The following is a 22,048-nucleotide window of genomic DNA, read 5'->3' on the forward strand; positions in this document are numbered from 1 at the left end:
CCCGCGTAGTGGGGCGGAGCCAGATGCCCCGCCCCCTTCAAAAGTCGCGGTCGCCGGGCAATGGGAAGCCCTACCCAATCCTTCCGCCCCACCCAATCATCAGGTCCCATCTAGCTTTGGGCTCTAAGACACAGCCCTCCTTGGTCCCGTCGGTGGGGCGGGGCCTGGACGGAGTATGGGCGGGGTCTCGGCTGCTGGACACCTAGTCTGCGAGCCTAACACTCCGCTTTCCTGGCCCTTTGCGCCTCCAGCTGGCGGAGGGAAAAGAAGGTCTACTTGGGAACCAGACAGATCTGGATCTGAATCGTCTGTGAACCTTAGTTTCCAACTCGAAAAAATGGGATAATACTACTCGCTTCACAGGGCCGTCGTGAAGATAGGCAGTTTGCCGTAAGGCACATCCATCGGCGGCTCCAGAATTTCTAAATCGGACGGATTTGGTGGAGAGTTGGTGGCGGGGGGTGGGGAACCTCGAGGTGGGCTTAGTTGAGGAGGACAAGGGGGAGCATGAAGTTAAGTTTGCAGAACATTCCACCGAAGGCAGAAAATGACAGCCGACACAGGTGTAGGGACCCTTGGCTCTGGCCCCAATCGTTACTCAATCCTGACCTATTCTTACCGCCGACCCCTCGCAGTCAGCGGCCAGCAGCCCAGCGTCCCCACCTAAGTGCCGACTATCCTGATGGGCTATGTCCTGCTACCCGCTCCAGAATCGGCAGCGCCTCCAATAAGGGTGTCAGAGTCCCCACTTTGACCCAGTGCTCAGCCCAGGCGGCTAGCTCAGGCAGCGGGGGAAATTGAGCAAGGACCCAGGTTTGCGAGTGAGTGAACAAATGTCCACGCCTCAGGGCATGGCCAATGCTATTCTCCCCTCTCCACTATTATCATATTTCATCCTCTTCTGCATCATTTCCTTCACTACATAAACTGATGTATGAGTTCTCATCTTTAAAGAAATTTTCTCTTGATCTCATATCACTTTTCAGCAATCTCTCTTTTATTCTTTTATTCTACTTTCCTTGAGGGTAAAATTCCTTGGAGTTATTTATTACCCTTCCTCCCCGTTTTTCCTCCCATTCTCTCCTGAACCCATTCAGTCAAGCTCTTGTCCCCACCAGTCCTCTGAATTAATTCCCTCTTCAAAAGGTCTCTAATTATTTCCAGGTTGTTCAATCAGTGGTGATTTCTCAGCTTTCCTCTTTCCCTACCTAGAAACAGCTCTGGTCAGGGTACACTCCCTCTTCCCCGTGGCTTCATCCTGTCCCACTGACTGCTTCTTCTGCACCATCCTGCCTCCTGCCCTACTGAATTCTCCTCCACCTCCTTTTGCAGCTCCTCATTTGCTTTCCAACATGGTCATCAGCTCTTTCCTCTCTACATTCACTCTCTGGGACCCCATTCTGTTCTGTGACTATCAATAACACCTATATGCCAAGGACTCCCAACTTATATGTCCGGATCTGGCCTTCCCCAACAAATCCAGACTCCAGTATCCAACAGTCCGTCAAACCTAGGATGTCTATTTCAAATCATCATTGTCGTCGTTCAGTTGCTCAATCGTGTCCAACTCTTTGTGACCCTATGGACTACAGCACACCAGGCTTCTCTGTCCTTCACCATCTCCCAAAGTTTGCTCAAACTCATGTCCATTGAGTCGGTGATGCCATCCAGCCATCTCATCCTCTGTCGTCCCCTTCTCCTCCTGCCTTCAATCTTTCCCAGTATCAGGGTTTTTTGTAATGAGTCAGCTCTTCTCATCAGGTGGCCAAAGTATTGGAGCTTCAGCATCAGTCAATTTAAACTTGCAATTTCTCCACCTCCCTAACTCCTTCCTCACTTTGGTAAAGTAAAAAAAAAAAAAGAAAATTAAAAGAGCAGCATTATTCATCTGCCTGGTCCAGTAAAAATTATGACATTTTCCTTCCTTTATTTTCTGTCTCATACTTCAGATTCTGCAAATTCCACCTTCAGAATTTCTTCCACATTTGGCTTCCATGTATGTCCCTGCCACTTCTCTCATGTCTGGACATTTTAACAGTCTCCTAATAGAGCTCTCTGCTACTACTCTTACCCAGTCCAGAGTTCTTTCACTGCAGCAGCCAAAGTCCCTCTAAAGCAGCTGCTGCTGCTGCTCCTGCTAAGTCGTTACAGTTGTGTCTGACGCTGTGCGACCCCATAGACGGCAACCCACCAGGCTCCCCCATTTCTGGGATTCTCCAGGCAAGAACACTGGAGTGGGTTGCCATTTTCTTCTCCAATGCATGAAAGTGAAAAGTGAAAAGTGAAAGTGAAGCCGATCAGTCGTCCGACTCTTAGCAACCCCATGGACTGCAGCCTACCAAGCTCCTCCCATGGGATTTTCCAGGCAAGAGTACTGGAGTGGGTTGCCATTCCCTAAAGCAGAGATCACATCAAATCACCCTCAGCTTTTAGCATTCCAGTGGGCTGGTATCACACTGGAAAGTAAAGTGTTTCAGATGTACATGACACTAATAAACTGCATCCACCAAGACACAATAAACTGGGTCCCTCACCTCCTCATTCACTCCATCCACTCCAGTCACTTGGCCTCCTGAGTGTTCCTCCATCACAGCAAAGGTATTCCTGCCTCAGAGCCTTTGTGTTTGCGACTCCTTCTGCTGAAACACTTTCTCCCAGATATTAAAACAACAGGCTCTCTCACTGTGCTCAGGTCTCTGCTCAGATGTTGCCTCCTTTCTTGATAATCCTATCTAAAACAGCAGCCCCTGACACCTCACCTGCATGATGCACTAGTTCCTTATCCTGCCTTACTTTTTCCCTATAGCACTTACCACCATTTGACATTATATTAAGTGTTTGTTTCTTCATTGCCCTTTGTCTGCATTAGAAAGTCAGTCCTCTGAGAACAGGGTCTTGTCTGTCTTGTTCACCGTCTCCCCAGTGACTGCACACAGCGGCTATGAATAAACAGATGAAGGAAGGATTGAGAAAGTGAAACAGTAAATGAAGAAAGGAAGAAGTGGCAGCCTGGGGCTCCAGGCAGCCCTCCAACAGGGAGAGCCAGGGATGCCATTCCTTGGGCTCCTGCAGGGCTCACACCTAGATGGAGCCACCAGAGCTCCCTGCACAGGCAGCCGCTGGGTAGGGGGGAGCTGGCCGTGGGCTAGGCCACAGTGCCCCCTGGTGGTCAGGATACCTGTAGCTCCAGGGCCAGGTCCCTAGGCGTTTCCAAAGACTTTCTCTTCTACTTTCTGATTGGAACCTCATAAAAATTGCCATTGAAACAAAAAGGTTTAGATTTGTAATAAAAAAAAGCATGCCAAAACAACAAGAACATACTGTATAACACAGAAATTTATATTCAATATCTTGTAATAACCCATAATGGAAAAGAATTTGAAAAAGAACATATATATGTATGCATACATATATATACATACATGTATATATATATTGGAGAAGGCAATGGCACCCCACTCCAGTACTCTTGCCTGGAAAATCCCATGGACGGAGAAGCCTGGTGGGCTGCAGGCCATGGGGTCGCTAAGAGTCGGGCACGAAGTAGCGACTTCACTTTCACTTTTTACTTTCATGCATTGGAGAAGGAAATGGCAACCTACTCCAGTGTTCTTGCATGGAGAGTCCCAGGGACAGAGGAGCCTAATGGACTGCCATCTGCGGGGTCGCACAGAGTCGGACACGACTGAAGCGACTTAGCATATATATATATAACTGAATCACTTTGCTGTATATTTGAAACATTATAAATCAAATCAACTACTCAATTTAAAAATGAATATACACTGAAAATAAATTTAAAAAGAACATTCAATTGCTTAAAATAGAAAGAAAAACCATTCTATAAATTGTGTTGGAACAATTGGTTATTGTCTAAAAAAAACAAGGGTCCACCTCATGCCATATATAAAAATATATCACATATAGATTAAAATCTACTTTTACAGGGACTTCACTAGTGGTCCAGTAGCTAAAACTCCTCGCTCCCAATGCAGGGGGCCTGGTTTGATCCCTGGTCAGGGAACTAGATCCCACATGCTACAACTAAAAACCAGTGCCATCAAATAAAGAAGTAAAAATAAAGATTTGGAAAAATCAAGTAAAATCTACTTTTACAAGTAAAATTATAAAAGTATTAGAAGACAGTTTTTATTTTTTTATTTTTATTTTTTTGACAGTTTTTAAAAGAAGCATGCCAGACCAAGGACCCAGCGTCCTGGATCCCAGTTCTGGCCAAGATCTTGACTCTCTGGGTAACCTCAAGTGTGTCCTGGCATTCTGTGAGGTGGCAGGAGCTGACCTGCCACTGTGGGGCCAAGAGGTCATTGCTGAAGGTACCCTGACTCCTCCTAGCCTCAGCTTGCTCTGTTGCAAGCAGCCTGATCAATTATGGGAAGCTTTTGCCTGTCAGGAGGATCATCTGTAAGTAGGGCTGAAATGTGCCTCTCGGTGTTTCCAACATTTTTCTGGGTTTTGTCCTGTGTGGCCACAAACACCATGGGATAGCACAGAATGCACCTCCCCACAGCCTCCCTTCACACACTACATTTGGAGATGGCTTTAGACACCTAGAACTCTCATGTGCAGTTGGAATCTTAAATCTGGATCTCAGGGGCAAGATTTACAGGTCATCAATATTTAGATGGCCTGTGAGATCTGGAGACCACCTTGACTCACTTAGGACTGTGGTTCTCAGCCTTGGGTGCATACTACAATTATCTGGGGAGCTGAAAAAGTGGTGCCCAAGGCCTGCCTTGACAGATGAAATTTGAAACCATGGGTGTGGGCCTAGGCATCGGCATTTAAAAAAGGCTCTATTCCAAGCTTCAACAGTAATTGAACCGAGAACTTCCAGATGTACAAGCTGGATTTAGAAAAGGCAGAGGAGTCAGAGATCAAATCGCCAACATCTGTTGGATCATAGAAAAAGCTAGAGAATTCCAGAAAAAGATCTACTTCTGTTTCATTGACTATGCTAAACCCTTTGACTGTGTAGATCACAACAAACTGTGGAAAATTCCTAAAGAGATGGGAATACCAGACCACCTTACCTGCCTCCTGAGAAACCTGTATGCAGGTCAAGAAGCAACAGTAGAACCAGACATGGAACAATGGACTAGTTCCAAATTAGGAAAGGAGTACCTCAATGCTGTATATTGTCACCCTGCTTATTCAACTTATATGCAGAGTACATCATGCAAAATGCCAGGCTGGATGAAACACAAGCTGGAATCAAGATTGCTGGGAGAAAACTGACAAATAACCTCAGATGTGAAGATGACATCACCCCTATGGCAGAAAGCAGGAACTAAAGAGCCTCTTGATGAAAGTGAAAGAGAGTGAAAAAGTTGGCTTAAAACTCAACGTTCAAAAAGTGAAGATCATGGCATCCGGTCCCATCACTTCATGGCAAATAGATGGGGAAACAATGGAAACAGTGATAGAGTTTATTTTCTTGGGCTCCAAAATCACTGCAGATGGTGACTGCAGTCATGAAATTAAAAGACGCTTGTTCCTTGGAAGAAAAGCTATGACCAACCTAAACAGCATAATTAAAAGCAGAGACATGACTTTGCCAACAGAGATCTGTATAGTCAAAGCTATGGTTTTCCCAGTAGTTATGTACAGGTGTGGAAGCTGGACCATACAGAAGGCTGAGCGCCAAAGAATTGATGCCTTTAAACCGTGGTGTTGTAGAAGACTCTTGAGAGTCCTTTGGACAGTAAGGAGATCAAACCAGTCAATCCTAAAGGAAATCAACCCTGAATTTGCACTGAAAGGGCTGATGCTGATGCTGAAATTCCAATCCTTTGGCCACCTGACGTGAAGAGCCAACTTGACTGCAGGAGACCCTGATGCTGGGAAAGATTGAGGGCAGGAGAAGGGGTCGATAGAGGATGAGATGGCTGGATGGCATCACCGACTCAATGGACATGAGTTTGAGCAAACTTTGGGAGGCGGTGAAAGACAGGGAAGCCTGGTGTGCTGCAGTCCACGGGGTCGCAAAAAATCAGACATGACTGAGCAACTGAACAACAACAGGTGATTACGTATGCAGCTAGGGTTGAATACACTGTGTCTGATGCCAAAGTCCCGCACAGAACTCGGGCAGGGAAGGTGACAGAAGAGTCTGGGAAGAAGAGACTTGTGAGGAGGAGGAAAACCAAGTGAAGACCACATTCCAAGAAGGGGTGTGGAGTGCTGCTGAGAAGTAAGGAGAATCTAGATCACAAAGAGAGTCCAGGTTGCTTTTGTTTGGGGGAAAAAGGAGGTTGGTGACCCTAATAAGAGTGATGGAATGGAGTTGTGAAGACCACCAGGAGATTGGATTTGGTTGAAAGGAGAATGGGAGGTGAGAAAGTGGAAATGAGAGTAATCAACAACTCTTTTGAGGAATTTCTCTGTGAAGAGGAAGAGAGAAATGGGGGAGTGGCTGAAGGAGAACGAGAGGTCGAGGGGAGGTTTGTTTTAAAGAAACTATAGAGCATATTTATGTGTGGCTGGAAATGATGATGATGATGATGGAATTAACAGGTCAAGGAGAGAGGGTAGAGCTCTGTTTGCCAAGCCATGGGGAAATGAGAGGAGACGGGAGCAGACACTCTTCTGTTGTAGGGCAGGAGGGAGACTGGTGCAGATATAGCTGCTCTTGTAGATGAAGCAGTGGGAGGTCAAGGATGCTTACTTCTGTTGGCTACCATTTCCCAAGTAGAAATGTGAGAATGGTCAGGGATGGAGAGAAGAAGCTATGAGAGCCTTGGGGAGGAGAAAAGCAGCCACTGTGGCATGCAGGATCTCTGGGCAGCATGGACAGCCTATCTATTTGAGGTTTGAGATCACATCGTTAAAGAGAACGCAGTCAGCCTGGTTATGGTAATTTCTCATATGGTGGCACAGAGAATTGGGTTCACCTGAGGCTGGGGACTTTGCCCCAAAAATAGGATGGAAGGAGAGGGGAGCAGAAGGCAGAATCCAAGTAGGGCAAGGATGGGATTATGGACTGGAGTAGTGCAGATAATGGGAGAAAGCAATGGCACCCCACTCCAGTACTCTTGCCTGGAAAATCCTATGGATGGAGGAGCCTGGTAGGCTGCAGTCCATGGGGTCTCTAAGAGTCAGATACGACTGAGCGACTTCTCTTTCACTTTTCACTTTCATGCATTGGAGAAGGAAATGGCAACCCACTCCAGTGTTCTTGCCTGGAGAGTCCCAGGGACGGGGTAGCCTGGTGGGCTGCCGTCTATGGGGTCATGCAGAGTCGGACATGACTGAAGCGACTTAGCAGTAGCAGCAGCAGTGCAGATAATGAGAAAAGGGTCAGTGCAGGTCAGTGAGAATGGAGAGCAGCCACATAGGCAACACTAGAGGAAGTGGGCTGGAAGGAGAGGAGGTAGCCAGTGGCAGACACTTGAAATAAGACAGTGTCACTGTGAAGGGACAATGGAGTGTCACCATCATAAAGATGAAGTTTGGGATGTGTCAAAGGTGTGAGCAGCTGAGGTGGTGCTGAGGTCAAGGGACCAGGAGGCTGGATCTTTGGGGGCATTGATGCTTGTATGCATGGAGACCCAGGGATGGTGACAGGAGCAGCAGTAAGGAGAGGACAGTAAGGCAGCCAATGAAGTCTTCGAGAGACTCCTTATCTCCTTCTGGAATGTGGACTCCTTGAAAACAGGACTGTGGCTGTCATGAACACGGCCATGGGTCCTCAGAGCCTGGCACAAGGTAGGCATTGGTAAGACTCGAATGAATGCATGTCTGGTGTATAATTTGATCTTTATGCTTCACGGCTAAGGAAGAGACTGAGGCCAGGGACTCCCCAGGAGTGTCTGTGCATTTTTGAGTTTCAGCGGAGACTGTTTTGGGTGTGCACATCTTTGAAGTCCCTGCCCCCTGCCCCTCCCCCACTCCTCCCCAGCTCAGGCTTTCTGGTCCCTCAAAATCAGCCTCCACACAGCTTTCCCTGGTCTGACTGTGTTCCTCCACTGAGGATGAGACCCAGCTCCTTGTAGGATGATCAGACCTCTCATGCGTGGCCAACTCAACCTCAAACCCCTAGGAACCCTCTGGTTCATGCTCTTCCCTTGCTCTCTGCAACCACCATGCCTACCTTCAGCCTGGAAAGCTCCAGGGCTCACTGCCAGTCTGGTGAAGCCCTGCCTCCCCTTTACGCTCAATTCAGAGGGTACATCACCCATCAGCAAGCCTTATTTCTCCCTCTGCCCTACTACTGTCTGAGTCACTTCCACCGCACAGGACCACATGGAGCCATAATTATCTGCATTCCACTTGCCTGCTCCAGTGGACTTGAACCTAAGGGTGGCAGAGGTCGGCGCTGGGTCACATATGTCCCTGGAACCCAGCACAGGGCACTGGTGTTTGCTGCAACCCGTGTTTGAGGATCTGTGTGGACCTGGGCATACCACTGCCGGGACCCTTGCTGTCCTTAGTCGCTCAGTCATGTATGACTCTTTTCGACCCCATGAACTGTAGCCGCCAGGCTCCTCTGTCCATGGGATTCTCCACGCAAGGATACTGGAGTGGGTAGCCATGCCCTCCTCCAGGGGATCTTCCCGACCCAGGGATGGAACCCAGGAATCCGGCATTGCAGGTGGATTCTTTACCATCTGAGCCACCAGGGAAGCCCTTAGGGAGGAGATAGCACTGTGGGCCAGGAGGCTGGACAGAGAGGAGAACTAAAAAGGCTTTATTGCCAGCAAATCTGTACACTATACACGGGGGTCGGGTGGGGGGCCTCCCCAGGCCTCCTACCTTGTCACTCCAGGCTAGAGTGAGTGTGAGGATTGCGTCCCCAGATGTCGGTTGTCCCCCCTGCCCTCTTGTCCCAGGGAGAGTGCCCTCCTCTCCTCGGGCGGCCACGCCAAGTGGTTCAGGGCCGGTCGCAGGGGGCCGGGCCCTTCTTCCGCTCTCGGCTCAGAAATGTCACCAGCTTGGCCTTGAAGCCTGAGTGCGCACCCGGGCGGCCAGACCCCGAGGCCTCGTCGCCGTTATCCGCCAGCTCCAGCTCCAGCAACCGCCGGTACTGGGCCTCCAGGCTGCTGTCGTGGGCCGCGCCGGGCCAGCCCAGGTCCTGGCTGTTGTGGTAGATGGGGCTGTCCGGGGGGTTGCCGCCGCCCGGGCCCTCTTCCACCAGCTTCCGGCAGCCGGCGTCGGGCGCGCACAAGTTCTCGTACAGGTGTTCGGCGGCGGCGCTCGGGGGCACGCTGGCCCGCTTGCACACGGACGCGTAGAGCACTGCCGGCGGCTCCTCGGAGACCGCGGGGCCCAGCAGCGGCGGCAGACTCTGTGGCCCGGGCTCGGCCGCGCGCATCTTCCGCGAGCCGGGCGCCTCGGGCCGCGGGGGCCCCTCCCGCAGCTCGCCTGGAGGCTCCAGCGAGGGCAGCGAGGTGGCCCGCGGCAGAGGGCAGGGCCGGGGCCCCGGGAGCCGCTCCCGCTGGCGGGCGATGGCGGCGGCCAAGGCCCCGCACAGGTCGCGGGCGCGGGCGCTGCTGAAGGCGAAGAGGCCCTCGCCCGAGTCGCAGCGGCGGCCGGCTTCAAAGGAGAACACGCCCTGGGCAGGGGGCGGTACGAGGAGTCAGCGGTTTCAGGAATCGCGCGCCACCCGCCACCCTTCCCTGCGGGACCAGCGGGGCGGCGACCCAGCACCTCACCTTGTCGGAGCCGAACTTTCGCAGGAAGCAGTAGGGCCAGGTGTAGAGCGCCTGCGGGTTGGCCGGTTCGCTCAGCTGGATAGCGTCCTGGCCCAGCCGCAGGAGGTAGGGCCCCTTCAGCTGGCAGCGGGTGGCTGCCTCCGTCCTCTGCACCACCACCGGGAACTCGCCCACTGCAAGCACCGGCCGTGAGGGCCACAAGCACAGACTCCCTGGGTGGGGTCCCAGAAAGCTTCCCGCCCCGGGTGTGCTGGGGCTAAGGCTGCCTCTGTAATCTCTGCAACTTACCTTCCTGCCAGGAAGAGTAGATGGAGTTCTCCTCCATGGGGACCAGGCTCCTCTGCCGAGCCTCTGCCTCCCCAGATCCTGAGGAACTCTCCCCTGTGCCCTAGGGAATGGGACAAGGCCAGAGGTTAGTGTCTCTCCTCCCCATTCCCATATCCTTTCCCTGGGGTCTGTGACAAGCAAGGGCACCCAGCGACCTGAGTGCCAGTCCCAGTTCCACCCGTGACACAGTGCAAGGCCCTGGGCACCACTCTGAGCCTATTTCCCCACCGGCTGCCCCTTTTAGGGTGCTGAGAGCTGTAAAGCAAGGGCACACGTGAAGATGTCCTCCATCGCCCCTGAGGTTGGCCAGAGCCTGGGCCAGTCTGTCTGTGTCCCTGTGATACCTTGGAGCAGTAAAGGGGTGGGAGCTTCAAGGGTGGGATCCACGAGTGAATGGCCACTCTTCCTCCCATCTTTGACCTCTTTCTCCATCTTCCCCAACATTCTTCAGGCTCTGACCCTGAGCATCTCCATCATGACCACCTTGGCCCATGAAACCACGTGCCATGCCATGCTAAGTCACTTCAGTGTCTGGCTCTTTGTGACTCTATGGACCATAGCCCGCCAGGCTCCTCTGTTCATGGGATTCTCCAGGCAAGAATACTAGAGCAGGGTTTCCGTGCCCTCCTTTGTGGATATTCCCAACCCAGGGATTGAACCCAGGTCTTCTGCATTGCAGGTGGATTCTCTACCATCGGAGCCACCAGGGAAGCCCCAGGATACCATGTTGCTAAGTCACCTCAGTCGTGTCAGACTCTGTGCAACCCCATAGACAGCAGCCCACCAGGCTCCCCCATCCCTGGGATTCTCCAGGTAAGAACACTGGAGTGGGTTGCCATTTCCTTCTCCAATGCAGGAAAGTGAAAAGTGAAAGTGAAGTCGCTCCGTCGTGTCCAACTCTTCACGACCCCATGGACTGCAGCCCACCAGGCTCCTCTGCCCATGGGATTTTCCAGGCAAGAGTACTGGAGTGGGTTGCCATTGCCTTCTCCATAGCCAGGGTCAAATGCAATGGCTTCCCACTGGTCTCTTGCTCCTGTTTATTTACCTGTTTTTTTTTTTTTAATCAAAAGAATTGTAAAATACACAACATAAAACTGACCATTTTAACCATTTTAAAGTGGATGGGAAAAAAAAATAAAGTGGATGGAGATGTAATTCAGAACTTTTTCATCACTCCAAATGGAAATCCTGTACCCATTAAGTCTTTACTTTCTATTCCCTCCTCTCCTCAGCCCTGGCAACCAGTAAGCTGCTTTCTGTAACTATGGATTTGTCTATTCTGGGTACTTCATGTAAATGGAATCACACAGTGTGTGGCCTTTAGTGTCTAGTTGTTCTGACTTCGCATGTTTCCAATGTCCACCCATGTTGTATCATGTATCAGTGCTTCATTCTTTTTTAAGTAATGTTCTGTTGTATGGACAGACTACATTCAGTTTATCCATTCATCCGTTGATGGACATGTGGGTTGTTTGCATCTTTGGGCTACTGTGAACAACGCTGCACTAAAGATTCTCATGCAAGTTTTGTTTGAACACCTGTTTCAGTTCTCTTGGGTCTACGCCTAGGAGGAGAATTGCTAGGTCATATGTTAACTTTGTTTAATTTTTGAGGAACTGCCACTCATTTCCTTTTGGCCCATCAGAGACCCTGCAAAGCTTTAAAACACTCAGTTTCTGGGTCCAACTCCCCAGAGGCTTCTCCTCTTGAGCAGAATAAAAGCCCAGACTCCACAAGTGGCCCAAGGCAGGTTCAGGTGGCTCCCACCAAGTTCTCCACCGTCACCTCCTCCTGGGTCCCCTCTCCCTCCTTACCCTGTGGCCACAATGGCCTTTCTGCTCCTTGAACATCAAGCTTTTCCCTGCCTCAGGGCCCTTGCCCATGCTGCTCCCTCTTTTCAGGAGCCTTCTCAGACTGGTATTGAGGACACTTTTTCCTCAGATCTTTGCCTGGTGGGTTATTTGTCCTCTCCTGAGAAGCCTTCCTGGACCCTCCTGTCTAACATCCCCCCACTCACTCATGGTCCCACTCAGCCTCTCATATTCTCCATAGCATTCATGGCTATCTGAGATTTGCTCTGCGGGCTTCTGGCCTGTATCCCAGGCTTCTAGGTGCTTGCTGAGTGATGGGATGTGAATGAGCATGGAGATGAACAAGGTGTGGGTGAAATGGTCTCCCCAGACCGCCCCTGGATGCCTTCCCCACCTGCCCTGTGCTCACCGGGAAGGCCAGCTGACAGATGGGGCCCATCCATGCCTGGCGGTGCTCTGCGGCCAGCAGGTGGCTTCGCTCCGTGGTGGTGAGCAGGAAGGCACCAGTGTCCCGGGGGCAGCTCTCACCATCAGCCGGTAGCACAGACACACAGTCAGCCAGGCGAATGATCCGCCGTTCTCCTCGCCGGCCAGGCCCCGCAGACCTGTCACCTGCTGGCCCCAGGCCACCATCCCGGACCTCCCAGCTCTCTAGCCGGGCCACGCCCGAGGGGCCTCCTGCATAGAGTAGACCCCATACCTTCCGCCAGCATTTCTGCAGGAGATAAAAATGGGGGAGATGACCCTCAAGTGGCAGTTCCCAACCTGCATCTCAACCCCACACAAGCCATTCAGCCAGTGCTCCTGGCCACCCAGGGTGGCCTCCGCCTCCCCGCTCTTCAGGCCATGTGAAAGTGAAGTGTTGTCCAGTCGTGTCCGACTCTTTGTGACCCCATGGACTGTAGCCAGACAGGCTCTTCTGGCCATGGGATTTTCCAGGCAAGAATACTGGAGTGGGTTACCATTTCCTTCTCCAGGGGATCTTCCTGGCCTAGGGGTTGAACCCGGTCTCCTGCACTGTAGGCAGATTCCTTACTGTCTGAGCAGCTTTTTTACCGTCTGAGCCACCAGGGAAGCCCAGGATGCCTTGCCAGAGCTGGCCTGGCAAGGGGGACAGTCTGTACTTGGAGTCAGTCAGCCCTGGGTTCACATCTACCCCCACACTTTCCCAACTGTGATCCCCATAAGCACTAGTATCTTCGTCTCTCAAAGGTCATGAGGGGGGACTTCCCTGGTGGTCCAGTGGCTAGGACTCCATGCTCCCAATGCAGGGGCCTGGGTTTGATCCCTGGTCGGGGAACTGGATCCCACATGCGGCAAGTAAAACATCCTGCACGCCGCCCCTGAGACCCAGCATGGCCAAGTAAATAATAAAAAAAAAAATACTTAAAAATCAAAAGGTTGTGAGAACGCACGAGGCTGGGGCTTCTACTGGGTAATATCTAGTGGCTACAGCAGACCACCTGCCAGCCCTGCTTTGTCGGTGCCCCCACCGCCTGCAAAGAAAAGGTCACTTAGGCCATGGGGCAAGGGGTGGGGTGGGAGGGAGGCCTGGGTCTCATGATGGCAAGGAAGGAAACATGCAAATAATTCCGAGCAAAGGAAACAGACGGTTTATCTGCCTGGGCAGCAGCTGCGGCTGAGCTATGAGTGTGCAGGGCCCGCAACCTCAGGACAGGGCTGGGAAGAGCCGAGCCCTCTTCAGCAGGATGGAGCTCCCCTTTTAGGGGCTCCTCCAGCTCAGCCTCCAGCCCTCTCAGGGGCCACAGTGCCACTAGTAGATGGGATGGAAGGCTGTTGGATTAGCCAGCCCCTCACCTCTGCTCTGCCTCAAGGGTGGCATTACCGGCTCCCCGCTCTTGGCTTCCCACCTGTAAATGAGGCAGGTCTCGCTGAGGCTGAACTTCTCCACACCCAGGTTGGATTCCCCACCCTGACGCCTACCCTCTTTTTCCCAATCCTAGCGGCCTGTCCGAGTCTGGGGCAGAGGCCCACCACCTGTCCTAGGCGGCCGCCGGGCAGCTAGGGTCCCCACCTTGCCGAACTTGACGTGCTGCTGGTAGAGGATGCCGTCCTTGACGGGGGTCTCCAGAGGCTCCATGGCCGCGGTCGGGCCCCAGGGCCGACACTCCGAGGACCTGCGGAGACTGATGACGGGCAGGAGGGGAACTCCTCACACTTCCCCTTCTGGCCACTTCCCCCTCCCTCTGTCCAGAGAGGCAGCTGCAGGCCTGGGGGAGGGGAGCCCTGCCTACCGTAAAGGAGCTAGAATGGGGTGGGGAGGGTTCCAGGTACCCCACTAGGGCCAGGCAGGGGCCTCAGACTACCTGAGGGCAGATGATCCCTGCCTGTCCCGGTCAGCTGGGTGTGAGCCTCTGACCGCAGACTGGCTCCTGAGTCATGCACTCCGACCCCTCCCCCATCCTGGGGCAGTTGTGTACCTTGGGGCCTGGCATGCCCACAGCCTGGTCCCCACCCCAGGACCTTACTCTAGACAGATGGGCAAACTCCTTGCTTTCCCATTCAAGAGTCCTAGTTGGTCGGCCTGTCTTTATGCTGGAAAACAGTTCTAACAGTCACTTGGTCCTTTCCATTTCACAGCTCCTGTCTATTGCCAGCCTTGGCATCTTCCCACTGAACCATGGCCCTACCTGGGCCCATTCGGCCCTTTCTGCCATCCCCAAACAACCCATCCCTCCCCTTCCTAAATGCTGCCTGGCTCCCAGTGCCCTCAGGTCTAGCTTGGACTCCTGGGCCCAGCACTCGAGGAGTATTCTCTCCTCCACCTCCCCACGCCTGGTCCCTTCAGGGCGCCTCTCACCGTGCTCCTCAGGGCACTGGGCCTTCTCCCTCTGGCCTTCTTCCTCCAGGAGGCCTCCTTTGACCACCCCACGCTATCTTGAGAGCACAAAGGCCCCTGCCCTCATGGCATGGCCCCAGCCACGTGAGAGGGTGGCATGCCCCTGCCGAGTTCCCTGGAGATCTCACATGCTTTTTTTTTTTTAAGCTTTGCTTCTTGCTGGGGCACTTTCTAAGCCTTGCCTTGCTGGAGGCCAGGTATCTGAGCTCTGCATATGAATCTGAATTCTGGAGACAGCCTTGTGTCATTTATCCTGTGCCACTTCTAGGAAGGAATAGCCCAAATACTGTTTGGGGGTCACATGTGGGTTGTATAGCTTCTCAGGCAGGAAATCTAGGGCCTCATTCACCTGGCTTTGTGCCCATTATGGCCCAAGCAGCCCCAGACACCATGTCCTTTGCATTCTCATTGCCATTTCACCGATGAGGAAATCAAGACTCAGAAACATTAAGTAACTTGCCCAAGGCCACACACCAAGTGGCAAACAGGGCTCGAGCAACTGCTGTCCCCCTGGGATAAGCGCGTGGCCTGCGCATGGAGTGTCTGGCGCAGAGGAGCTGCCTGCCACCAGGGCTCTTTTTCTATCTACCCCTAGCAAGATGCTGAAATCCTGGCCCCTTTGCTAGCAGTCCCTTGACCGCAGCCTGCATTTATTCATGGCTGATCTGTCTGTCCCACTCACTTGTGAACTTCCCAGAGGGCATCTGTCTGGCTCACCTGGGTCCTGAGCCCAGCACATAGCTGGGTCAGTGGGTGCATGTGGCCTGGGTGGCAGTCCTACGGCATTTGCTGCCCACTTGGCAAACAGCAGAGGCCTCCCTACTGGGAGCCTGCGTGGGCAGGGGGCCTGAGACAGGACGTCTCCAAAGGGCCTTAGAAAGCCCGGGGAACTTTACACACTGACAGGAAGAGGGAGGCTGGGGCAGGGCTGGAGGTTATAACAGCCAACCAGAAAGACCAGAAACCCCAATCAACCATTTCCCTTTGGTCTATCAGGGTGGTCCTTTTCTGAGTCACAATAGAGGAAATTTACCCTAAGCCTCCACAGGAGGCCCCAGGCAATCAGCTCCTTCCACAGCTCAGTGCCAGCAGGTTTTGGCAGTGGTTGTGGGAGATACCAAGGTCCCACCTCAGAGGGGCGCTGGCGGTCAGAGGGTGAGGCCTGCCCAGGGAGCACGGGGCAGACAAGGTGAAACACAGAGGCTGAGACCAGAAAGGCTTGTGCTTTAATGGCAGCTAGGCTAAAGGGGAGCAAAAATAGTAATTCTGGGGGGCATGGGGAGCAGGCAGCCAGGTCCAGCCTGGCCCAACCCAGGCCAGCTGAGCCGAGCTTGCGGTCTTCTTGTCCATGGGGCGGGGGTGTGTGTGTGGTGGGGGGCGGTGGTAGTGGCTGGAGCTCCAGGGACAGAGGCCCCTCGTGGAGAAGGAGGGGTGGCAGCCAGCTCAGAAGTCCATGGAGCTGTGGGCCAGGTAGTCCTTGCGGCCGATGTTGCTAACCTGCTTTGTCTGCATGGCTTCGAGCTTGGGGCAGTCGGTGATCCGATGGCCCAAGCCCCCACAGAAGGCACAGCCACGCTCTCCTGTGGGAATGGGGTACCGGGGTAGGGAGGGTCAGCATGATTACGGGGCCAGCCTCCATACCCCAGACCTTGGGCACCCCCATCAGACCCCCAGTCCACCAAGGGGCAGCATGCACTTGTTTCGTGGTGTGCTCGACTGCCCCCACCAGACTAGGGTCCTTCCATCCCACATCACCTCCGATCTCCAGCATGGACTCGTCCCCACAGTGCAGGACTTGCAGGACCGGTGGAACCTTCTGCTTGGCCTCCAGCAGCAGGGCTTTGAGATCCATCAGCACTGACTCATCTGTGGGGATAGTGGGGAGACTTTAGGTCCAACCCTGGGCCCTGCAGCCAGAACCTGAGTGGTCACAGGTGGAGGGCCCAGGAGACGGCCTTGGTGGCAGACTCACCACAGGCCTTGTTGATGAAGGTAGTGGCGATGCCCGTGTTTCCTGAGCGCCCAGTTCGGCCAATACGGTGCACTGCAGAGACAGGGAATAGGGCATGTGGCCCCCTCTCCAGGGCCTGGGGCTGAGCCCTCAACCCCGGCCTCCCAAATACCCCACCGTAGTTCTCGATCTCCTCAGGCATGTCATAATTGATGACGTGCTGGATGGCAGGGAAGTCCAAGCCCTTGGAGGCTACATCCGTGGCCACAAGGACATCCTTCTTGCCCTCCCGGAATGCCTCGATAGCCTTGGTCCGTTCCTCCTGGTCTGGAAAGGGTCAGGCAGGAACTGTTAGAGTGACAGCAATGGTCTGGGGAGGAGTGGCAGGCTGTCCAGGTAAGGGAAGGGATAAGATGAGGGGCTGCTACGGGGATGGGGTCCGTGCCTAGGACATGCCACCCTGACCTTTGCCCCCATGGATGGCAACAGCCTCCACTCCCTTGAGCAGCAAGTACTCATGGATGGCGTCCACATCTGCTTTCTTCTCTGCAAAGATGAGCACCTGTCCAGAAAAAGCCAACTCTGGTCACAGGGACTGACTCCTGGGTGCCCCCTGTGATACTCCCCCTGCATGTTGCCCCCCGGCCAGCCTGGCTGGCAGCACTCACGGGCGGCGGTGTCTTCTGCAGGCACTCAAGCAAGTACACCATCTTAGCTTCCTCCTTCACGTATTCCACTTCCTGCCACCACCGGGATCAGGTCAGGTGGTCCTGAGAACAGGCTCACCAGCCCTGGCCCTGCCACAGAGAATGGGTCCCCAGGCCTGGCTGGGAGGTGACCAGAAGCCTCTTGCCAAGCGCGGGGCACTATAAGAAGGCTTCCTGCTAAGGACCAAGGCTGTGAATGAAACCCCCGCTGCCCACCCTGCTCTGATCAGTTCCCGGGAGCCTTGGAAGACCCCAGCCTCCCAGGTGAGACTGCCTAGCAGGTACCTGGATGACATCCAGGCTGGCGGCCCCGGCACGCCCCACGTTGATCGTGACAGGCTTTACCAGGGCACTCTTGGCAAAGTTCTGAATCTTCTTAGGCATGGTGGCGCTGAAGAGGAGGGTCTGTCGCTGGCCCTGAGGAAGAAGCGGACATGCGGGGGCTGGGGAGGCTGAGTGGCTGGGACAGTGGGTGGGCTTCAGGGCCCTTCAGAGTTGAATGTGGTGTGTGTGGAGGGGGGGACGAGGCGGGAACGTCCCGGCCAGGTGGGGAAGGGCACCTTGAAGTAGGAAAAGATGGTGCGGATGTCGCCCTCGAAGCCCATGTCGATCATGCGGTCAGCCTCGTCCAGGGCCAGGTAACGACAGATGTCCAGGCTGACCATCTTCTTCTGCAGCAGATCCATGAGGCGCCCAGGGGTGGCCACCATCATATGCACACCACTGGGGACCAAGGGCAGACACTGAGGGCTGAGCCACCTGCTCGACCTTACCTAGGGGCCGGCAGCCCGCCCTGTTCTGCCTTCCAGTCTCCTTCCTGTTTCTCCTCGCCTGTCCCTCCTTGTCACTGCCACCACCTTGCTCTCCGAACAGAACAATGCTCTCCTGGCGAGCACTGTAGCCTTCTCTGCTAGACCCCAGCCATGTGGTCACCTCTGCCTCACACACCCGTCCCCTGATCACTCCTCTGCCCCTAAGAGGGCTGACCTGAATCTTCAGATAGTTTCAGCTTGTGCTTCCACAGGTCCCTTTGTAGGCCTCAATGGGATCAGCTTCCTGGTACACTGAACCCATCTTTTCCACGTTTGCATCCTCTCTAACTAGCAATGCCTATGAAACAGGGACTGGGTTTGGCCTGTCTGTAACCCTGGACATGTAGTGATGTGATGTCTGTCAGGAACTGCACTGTGTGGAAAGGGCACAGGCCCAGCCACATCCTAGAGCCTCAGCCTCCTTGATAGATCACACTGGACAACCCTGATCGTCCTGGACACCCCAGGCCCTCCACCTCTCTGCCTTCTGCCTGGAATGCCCTGACTCCTTGACCTCCCAGATGCCCCTGTTCTATCTGCTGTGGTCCCAGAGTACTTTAGCACCTTCCTCTGTCCCAACCCACCTCCCCATTAGACTGGGGGCTCCTTGAGGGCTGAGCCCATGAGCGGCCTCTGCAAGGCTCTGCTGAGTAGCTAAAGCAAAGGGTCTCTTGGCTTGTCAAGGGGTTCTGAGGAAGCCCATGGGGCAGGGTCACTTGGACTCACTGTCGGATGGTCTCCATCTGCTCTTTGACGGACATGCCCCCGATGCAGAGGGCGCAGCGCAGGAGTGGTGAGCTGTCTTCCTGCAGCAGGCGGCAGTAGTACTCCAGGATGCCATGGGTCTGTCGGGCCAGCTCCCGCTGCAGGTACAGGGGCAGTGGCTGGCACCAGAAAGTGGCTCCCTCCCTCGTGTACCCTGCCCTCCAGGCCAGCCTCTCTTACCGAAGGGCAGATAATGAGTCCATAGGGCCCTTCACGCTTAGAGAAAGGTAACCTTTTCTCTTGTTCGAGGCAGAACATGATGACGGGCAAAGTGAACACCAGTGTCTTGCCTGAGCCAGTAAAGGCTATGCCTATCATGTCACGGCCAGAGAGACTGGTGAGAGAAGAGAGGGTGGAGGGTCAGGCTCCATGAAAAACAAAGACTGCTTCTCATCCGGTGGCTGCTCCTCCCCAGGACTGTCAGCTTCACACTCACATGGTGGGGATTCCCTGGATCTGAATGGGTGTTGGGTGGTGGATGCCCTTCTTCTTCAGGCCTCTCAGGATGGCTACAGAAAACAGCCTGGCTTCATTTTTGTGTTTCACAGGATATGAGACACAGGCCCCTAACGCCTGTAAAACTCGCACTATGCCCCTCACGTTACAAACGACGATCTCAGACAGACAAAAAGACAGACACACACAAACTTGTCCAAGGCTTCTAGGCTAAGTGGAGGCAGGATTCACACCCAGTTCTGTTTAAAGCCATCATTACTTGCCCTCCAAAGCTCCCTAATGGCAGAGGTTACAAAATATGAACAGCTCAGGGACTGAAAAAGAAGCATAAAGACAAATTCCTCCTTCTCCACTGATTAGACCTGATGCAGAAGCTTCTGGACTTCGGTGGGGGCCTAGGATGCAACCTCACAGACGTTTCACTATCAAAATGTGGTGCATGTTTCATGATCACAATGTGGTACTGCAGACTTCCCTGGGGGCACAGTGGATAAAAACCTGCCTGCCGATGCAGGGGACGCGGGTTCGACCCCTGGTGTGGGAAGATTTCCACATGCTGTGGAACAACTAAAACCTGTGTGCCACAACCAATGAAGCCCGCACGCCGCAACTTCTGAGCCCGTGTGCTGCAACTACTGAAGCCTGAGTGCCTAGAGCCTATGCTTCACAACAGAAGCCTGTGCACCGCAACAAAGTGTAGCCCCTGCTAGCTCCAACTAGAGAAAGCCCGTGCACAGGAACAAAAGACCCAGCACAGCCTGTACGCATATAATGTGCTGGTGCTTCCAGCTCCCAGGTACCTGCAGGAAATTTCATTTCCTTGAAGCTCTTAATGGGCGGTGGGATGCCATCGCCTTCCACCAAGATGTGGTACTTCTTCCGGACACGTTCATGCCGCTCTTCAGACATACTCAGGACGTAACGGGGTGGTGTCCAACTGTGGGTGGGTGACAAGGGTCAAGATAGCACCTGGGCACACCTGGCTTTGGGGTGTCCCTTCCAGTCTCAGCCACCTATCATCCCAAGTAAGAGGAACCAACTGCAGACAGGAAAGACGTACCTGGTTTTGATTGGATCATCGTATGTGATTCCCTTAGCCATCTCCTTCACTGACATCAAAGCTGAGAAAACAGATATGGCTCAAGGCTGGCTCCTGCTTCCCAGAGGCCAGGTCCCTTGAAATGGAACATGCCTAGGGTTGAGGGAGGAGGCTCAGTTCACCTCCTCTCTGCCCTGGCTACAGCCATACCTCGACCTTCGGCCACACTCTCCAGGATCTTCTCCTCTTCCTTCAGCTGCTTCTCTTTGGCAGACTCCTTGCGGGCTGACAAAAGAAGCAGAAGGTGTCAGAGAGACACCAAAGCAGTGCGCCACACTGAGCCTCCGGCCTGCTGCCCAGCCCACCTTCAGCCTTCTCTTTGAGATGCTGGTGCTGATCCAAGAGGCTGACGTTGGACTGAGGACCCAATGGGATGTCGTCCTCATCTCCTCGGGGCTCGCTGCCGCTGTCCTGCTGTTCCTCTTCCGCAGCTCCCTTGCGTCTTCGCTGCAGCAGCTTCTGGAGCTGAGGTTCCACCAGTGCCCCTCAGAGCCAAGCCCAACGCAAGTGGGGCATCGGGCCCGGGGGCCTACGTCAGGATCCTGGCTTTTGGGAGAGGGTCCTGTGCTCGGAGGCGAAGAGCTGCCCCACTCCTCAGATGACATTGCCAGTTCCTCGTCTGCCTGGGGACCACGCTCCCGCGTACTGACACCTCACCCCGCGGACCCGGGGCCACCCCCATCGCATCGCTAAACCCCCATCTTCTGCCCTCATTCTTCTCGCGACCCACGGCCCTCACCAGCAGTTGCCGGCGCTGTCGCAACGGCACGTAAGGCACGTAGTCCTCGTCGTCCTCATCCTCTGCCTCAGAGCGGCTTCCTGTGGCAGTCGCCTCGTCGGTGCGAGCCCGCTGCAGACACACACGAGTCAGACCCGGACCCCCGGCCTTTACCTTCGCTCTCCACCCGCGCGGACCCCAACCTCTCTCCCACCTTCCGCTCAGGTTCCGATTCCGCCATCCTTGCTGCACGCATGCGCACCACAGTAAAACCCCGCCCCACCTATGATGAGACCCAATCAGATGTAAGGAAGCGGACGTCGGCACCTAGCAACGACCTCTGAGGGCCGGATCGCGCAGAAGGACAAATTTTCTCCTGAGCGTCTGTCTTGCGGTGCGGTGTCTCCGCCCACTGTAGGTGGCTACGCAACTGTTGCCGGGGCTGAGGGCGAAAGCGTCGGGCAAAGCATTGTGTGACTCTGCAGGATTTCGAGCACGCGCTAAAAGCTCAAACCGAGCCGGGTAAAAGCTTGGAAACCGCCGTTCCCGAAGAGGGCGGGCTGCCGGCTGCCCAGCCTCGCCCAAGGAGTGACGTCACTCGGCACGCCCCCGCTAGTGGACACTGCGCCCTCTCGTGGCCGGGGAGCTCAGAGACCAGGCTAGCTGGGATCCCGACCCGGACTCTATCCAGCCCCTATTAACCCGCACCGGCCAAGGCAGGCAGGGCAGGATGGGGCTTGCAGAGTAAGCTGACTGGTGAGAATACTGCTGGTGTTATCTTTGTGAAACACCTATGTTCAGAGTGGCGAGATAAACAAAATGATGACTGTGGTTTTAAACTGAAGGCCTGTATATGTACGCAAATGAT

General features: G+C 54.2%; 2 protein-coding genes across 3 annotated transcripts; both read right to left on the reverse strand.

The window, feature by feature from the left end:
* Window positions 1–64: 64 nt before the first annotated feature.
* Window positions 65–14,059, reverse strand: DOK3 (docking protein 3). 2 transcript variants are annotated; one of them, XR_003035372.2, is made up of 6 exons: window positions 13,848–14,059; window positions 12,222–12,527; window positions 9,960–10,059; window positions 9,672–9,844; window positions 8,773–9,571; window positions 65–2,939 (listed from the first exon to the last, which is right to left on the reverse strand). XR_003035372.2 is itself a non-coding variant. In NM_001205324.1 (5 exons), the coding sequence occupies exons 1-5, from the start codon at window positions 13,911–13,913 to the stop codon at window positions 8,891–8,893; spliced, it is 1,326 nt and encodes a 441-aa protein (NP_001192253.1). In that variant the 5' UTR covers window positions 13,914–13,970; the 3' UTR covers window positions 8,687–8,890. The 2 variants fall into 2 exon arrangements, 1 of the variants encoding a protein (NP_001192253.1); NM_001205324.1 differs by lacking the exon at window positions 65–2,939 and having other exon boundaries at window positions 8,687–9,571; window positions 13,848–13,970.
* Window positions 14,060–15,876: 1,817 nt separating this feature from the next.
* DDX41 (DEAD-box helicase 41) lies at window positions 15,877–21,454 on the reverse strand. The gene is made up of 17 exons (NM_001082602.2): window positions 21,395–21,454; window positions 21,202–21,312; window positions 20,768–20,927; window positions 20,613–20,687; window positions 20,424–20,484; window positions 20,164–20,300; window positions 19,344–19,416; window positions 19,088–19,241; window positions 18,869–19,005; window positions 17,891–18,053; window positions 17,616–17,747; window positions 17,292–17,363; window positions 17,089–17,185; window positions 16,801–16,950; window positions 16,645–16,716; window positions 16,428–16,538; window positions 15,877–16,252 (listed from the first exon to the last, which is right to left on the reverse strand). Exons 1-17 carry the CDS (start codon window positions 21,419–21,421, stop codon window positions 16,116–16,118), a joined length of 1,869 nt encoding a protein of 622 aa, NP_001076071.1. The 5' UTR covers window positions 21,422–21,454; the 3' UTR covers window positions 15,877–16,115.
* Between the last annotated feature and the right edge of the window lie 594 nt (window positions 21,455–22,048).

Source organism: Bos taurus, chromosome 7, assembly GCF_002263795.3.
Source record: "Bos taurus isolate L1 Dominette 01449 registration number 42190680 breed Hereford chromosome 7, ARS-UCD2.0, whole genome shotgun sequence".
Taxonomy (NCBI): domain Eukaryota; kingdom Metazoa; phylum Chordata; class Mammalia; order Artiodactyla; family Bovidae; genus Bos; species Bos taurus.